General features: G+C 40.9%; 1 protein-coding gene across 1 annotated transcript in view; it reads right to left on the bottom strand.

Annotated features, from left to right (window-relative positions):
- kcnh3 (potassium voltage-gated channel, subfamily H (eag-related), member 3) overlaps positions 1-5,115 on the bottom strand; it is an 84,123-nt gene that overhangs the window by 10,416 nt on the left and 68,592 nt on the right. The window contains exon 13 of the mRNA XM_017039948.2: positions 1,336-1,550. Coding sequence (XP_016895437.1) covers positions 1,336-1,550 — 215 coding nt within the window. The remainder of the gene's footprint in view (positions 1-1,335; positions 1,551-5,115) is intronic.

The raw sequence follows: 5,115 nt of genomic DNA, 5'->3' as shown, positions 1-5,115 counted from the left end.
AAGAGCGGTCGTATGATGTACCGACACCTTAGTACGATGTGTGCTCTTTTCACGGGAAACAACTGATATGGTTCTAGGAAAAACGTACTGTACATCCAGCAATTATTGCATAAACCTATGGCATCTTTTGCATATTTCCCCCTTTATAGATGGAAATGGGTTTCGTAACAGGACCGACGTCCATTAAGAAAGATTTTTTTGAATTTTTTTTAGTTCAAGGACAAACAGGAGCTAGTGCCAGCTGTGGTCGGATATTGTCAATTTTGTGAGTGGAAAAAATATACAGAAAAAGTAATGAAATATCACTTTAACATAATGGAGGCATTAATGGATCAAACTATTACAAAGAAAAAAATGGCTTGATTTCTATACGGACTTTTGTGCAGGAGAGGCAAAAATGGCTTGGTTTCTATACGGACTTTTGTGCAGGAGAGCCAGGCCAGAACTAAAATCAACAAAGACGTTCTTTTCCCTCTGGTAGACAGTGACATTTCTCGCGATTTCCTCATTGTCTCTTAGTTTTCAATGACAAACTAACAGCAGTGGTGTTTTAAAACTCCCATTTACGAGTCTATTTAGAAACGTGGAAAATATGTTGTGCTGTAGAACCGCTCGTTTTTCTCCGTGCTGTTTCGTGAAGGGAGGGCTAACTGTTTTGCAAAGCAGCATAGCACATCTGTTCCAAGCAGAACGGTCTTCTAGACGTAAGACGGCAGACACTCAATGTCAAATGTTTTGTGCAGGGCTGTCACGCATTGCCCGTGGTTCTCAATCATTTTCATGACAGAAAATTTATTGCCCCACCTGGGGGGACGGGGCGAACATTGAGAACATGATAATATGTATTTCCTTATCTTTACGAACCAATGTATGCGTTGCTGCCACCTAGTGACTGGAGGGTTTACAGCAGTGGTACACTTCTGTCTAGGGTGCCATATTCCATTGGAAGCCTCTTATGCCCCCATTTCCCGCACTTCCCAGCACCACCCCTAGGGGGCCCGCCCCATTATTTGAGAAGTACTGACAAAAGTACAAAACCATTTTTAATCCGATTAATCACAAGGTAGCTGTCATGATTAATCGTGATCATTATTGACTATGATTGGTAACGATAACTGCTTCTAGTCGTGTATAGTTTTTATCCAATCATATTTCAGCCTCTAACCAATCAGATTTTCAATTGGCAACACCAATTCCTTCCAGCCCAGACATGGGCACACTACGGCCCGGGGGCCAGATACCGCCCGCTGGGCTTTCTAATCTGTGCCTCCTACCTCCTGATCCCCGGGGCCGTCCTAGATACCAGACCTTCAGGAAAACGTATTTCAAACTCACGTCAGCTCTGTGTCCTTCTCTCAGGTTGTAGGTCAGGTCGTGTTGTATCTCGCTGATGAACTTCTGAGCGTACTCCGGGTAGAGCCTCAGAACCTCTCGGAGACCCTTCAGACTAATGTACTGCAGGTCGCAATAGGTCAGGGCCTTGACGTTAGCGTTGGTCTTGATCACCTGCTCCTTCGTTAGCGAGTCGGAGCCAATTAGATCTCCTTTACCTGAGGGACAGAGAGAAAGGAGAAAGTGTTGGCCAGAATACTTTTAGAACACCAGAGGAACGACTGCTGCGTTAGACCACTACTCGGTCGGTCTAAATGGGCTGATTCACATAAAGTCAGAGCGATCCCGCGAACCAATCAGAGGTCATTCTCCCGTACCAAAATCCATTGCGGAAAATCACAATTTTATCTCTGTGGATATAAGGAGTTGATGATGTGCAGTACTGCTTCGGTTCTTTTGGTCAGTTTGTTACTCTAGTAAAGTTAAACGAAATATTTCAAACATCCTAACAATCGAATTTTTAAATTAAAAAAATACCCAAACACCTCATGTCACACCATGACATACTCAAACCTTTCAGCCAATTTCAATACTCAAATCTTCACTTACTAATTATTGGGATCAATATTAAACAATTAGTTCACTGACTTAAAATAATCTGCAAATTTACCAAACAACAAAACAAATTGGTGAATAAAGTCGGATATGACATTTTTTGCGATATGCCGATATTGTCCAAACACTTAATTTCCGATTCCGATATAGTGGGGCAGTGGTGGCCTGCTGGTTAAGGAAGTTAAGTGCCGCCTGCTTACTAAGGTGATGGATTAAACAATGTTTCTCAGTTATTTTCTACCATGCCCCCCCTACAGGATACTACTGAGCACCTGGTAATACTTTTACATTTATATTTATTTAATTCGTACAAACCACTGTAAGAGTTGTACTAGCATTCTGCCACAATTGTTAAAATAGAATAATTAAATGAGCCGCAATGCTGCCATCTAGTGACTTTTACTTTCATATACAGCCGTTTGTCCCCAAAAACTATTTTGAGGTTGCACATTATTTGGCGAAACCCAGGCATTGCGTTATCTGGTTTTCATTAACGGAGGGAAAACCAATAATGATTCGCACTGGACATCCCGATATAGGCTAGTGTTAATACATGTTTGTGAAAATTATTATTCATTTGTGTGTAATAAAAATGTATTTATCAAGTTAAAATAAACTCAGCAGCATGGACTCCCACGGGCCACACTAAATGACTTGGCGGGCCGCATTTGGTCCACGGGCCTCGAGTTTGTCACATGCGCTCTAACAGTTAAAAGCAGCGCTGATTTAAATATAAACGCAAGCTGGTGGAGATAAGTAGGTAGAGATGTGATCTCTGAAAATGACAGAACTGTGTTTCCTTCTGCTTCTACAAACTGAACCATCCTTTAAATAGAGTTCAGCGGCACAGCTCAGCACAGGGCGGTGACTTCTTACAAGTCCGAAACCACGGTCTGTGAGTACAGCTTCAATTTGACAAGAGGATTTTGACAGAGAAATGCCTCGGGAAAATGACAAAGTCACAGACAAAGAAATATCAAGAGCTGAGGAGAGCGGGGTGGAAAAGAAAATGAGGCGAGGGAGGAGAAATTGACTGAAAGGAAAAAATATATAGAGAGCTTCAATGTGACAGGGTGAAGAGGAAATGCCGGAAAGGAAGGAATGGATAATATATAATCTATGGGTGGGGAAACACAAGAGAACGAGTGGAAAAAATGAGGTGGAGATGTGGAAGTAAAAAATAATCGTGAGCGTGGAGGAGGCTCAGAAATGAAAGGCTGGGTGGGGTGTGAAAATGTAGAGGGGAGGAGGGTGAGGAGACGCCTGACTTGGACTTTCTCTGAACCTTACCACCTCCACATCCTGTTACGTGTTCCTTCCCCTCCTCCCTAAATTTGTGCCAACGGTTTTTGGCTACTTGTGTTCTCCTTCTGTTCCTCCTCATCGTTAACACCTATTACATCACTGATGTGTCTGAATTATCTCTGCCACGGAGATGATGGACAGGTGCAGAGTGAAGGGGAGGTTTGTTTGGGTTTAAATCCCAAATTCATTTTTCAGACTTTTAAGTAGGTATTTTTAAGGAGGTATTTTTAGATGAAAAAAAAAAAAAAACGTCAATAGCTAAAATAAAATTTAAAAAAAAAGATCACAAATCACCAGGGATGTCAACCAAAACAAACGGCTAAAGTCCACATTTTGACCCTAAGTCTTCAGTGCAGGTTAGCATTAAAAAAAAAAACAACAGATTGACTGTGATTATTTGCTCTTGTTGCAGTCTCAGATGTTGTTGAAATGCAGCCACCTGATGCTTTACTTTTTTTCTGAAGTCCTCATACTCATACTTCTTTGCAGGAAAACAAAGGGGTAAAACATTGACTTGTTGTTATTAATAGGTAATTATGTTATGATTGTACCGGTCCGGCCCACTTGAGATCTAATCAGGCTGATTGTGGCCCCCTGATTCAAAATCTATTTGATATCCCTGCGATATACTGGCATCTAATTGCGGGTTGCATGTGGGTTGTTGTGTGCACCGAAAGTGGTCTGCGGGCTGGGAGTCTGAGACTCAAATTGCAAATGACTTGCATTAAAAAAAAAAAAAAGTATTGTAACAAGTGATGTCCGATATTAACTTTTTTACCGATATCCGATACGCCAATATTGTCCAAACACTTCATTTCCGATTCCAATATCAACCGATACCGATATAGGCCTGGTAATCGGTTTAAACCCAGAGATCCAGTTATCACCAGACCACAAACTACACGAACTGTGCCTTTAGGAAGTAACCTTTTTTTTTTTAATATTATTTCTACCCTCACGCTCCATTTATTTCATTTAAAGAGACACAGCTCTTAATATATTAAGGTGATTTGCTGTGATGGTCAGAGCAGGGGTCAGGTTCAGACCACCTCACGGGCTGATGTAAGACTTACATCACTGAACGACTGAACGGCTTTGATTAAACTGTCCAGCAGATGAATCATGGTGTGGTTTGGCCGCAGCAGTTTATCACAAAAAAAGTACGAGAATATCAAGTTGAAATCTTTAACTAAGGAAAAGTGAACGTGATCCAGTTTGAGGTTTTTAATGTAGGAAAATAAAAAGGAGCAGCTTTTATGTTTCCGGAATTTAAATGAGTAACGGGTAACCTGAGCTGCTCCTCTGCAGAGATTAACGGCTTTAATTTGTGGTTACGATGGGTTTTGGTTATAAAATCGTGACACAGTAGCTTCCTGCTAAAAAAAACTAACATTTATTTCTTCAGAGACAGTTTTGAAATGCTGTTTTGCAGCTTGAGTAAAGTTATAAAAAAAGTTAATAAGTGCCTTATTAAATCAGCAGTATTTGAAAACTACTGTTCTCGTGCTGCATATGCAGTACTGGCCTGAGGCTAGAGACTTTCACCAGAACCAACTTCCCTAAAATATAACCAATTTAATGTTACATCACACAGGAGTTGGAGAGGTCATAAGGTGGATGGTTGGATGGATGGATGGATGGATGGATGGATGGACAGGTGGATGGACGGATGGATGGATGGTTGGATGGATGGATGGATGGATGGATGAATGGATAGATAGATAGATGGATGGATGGATAGAAGGATGGATGGATGGATAGATGGTTGGATGAATGGATAGATAGATAGATAGATAGATAGATAGATAGATAGATAGATAGATAGATAGATAGATAGATAGATAGATAGATAGATAGATAGAT

Source organism: Cynoglossus semilaevis, chromosome 16 (genome assembly GCF_000523025.1).
Source record: "Cynoglossus semilaevis isolate Cse_v1.0 chromosome 16, Cse_v1.0, whole genome shotgun sequence".
Classification (NCBI taxonomy): domain Eukaryota; kingdom Metazoa; phylum Chordata; class Actinopteri; order Pleuronectiformes; family Cynoglossidae; genus Cynoglossus; species Cynoglossus semilaevis.
Note: the sequence above shows the minus strand (reverse complement) of the source record. Positions and strands in the feature narration are given on the sequence as shown.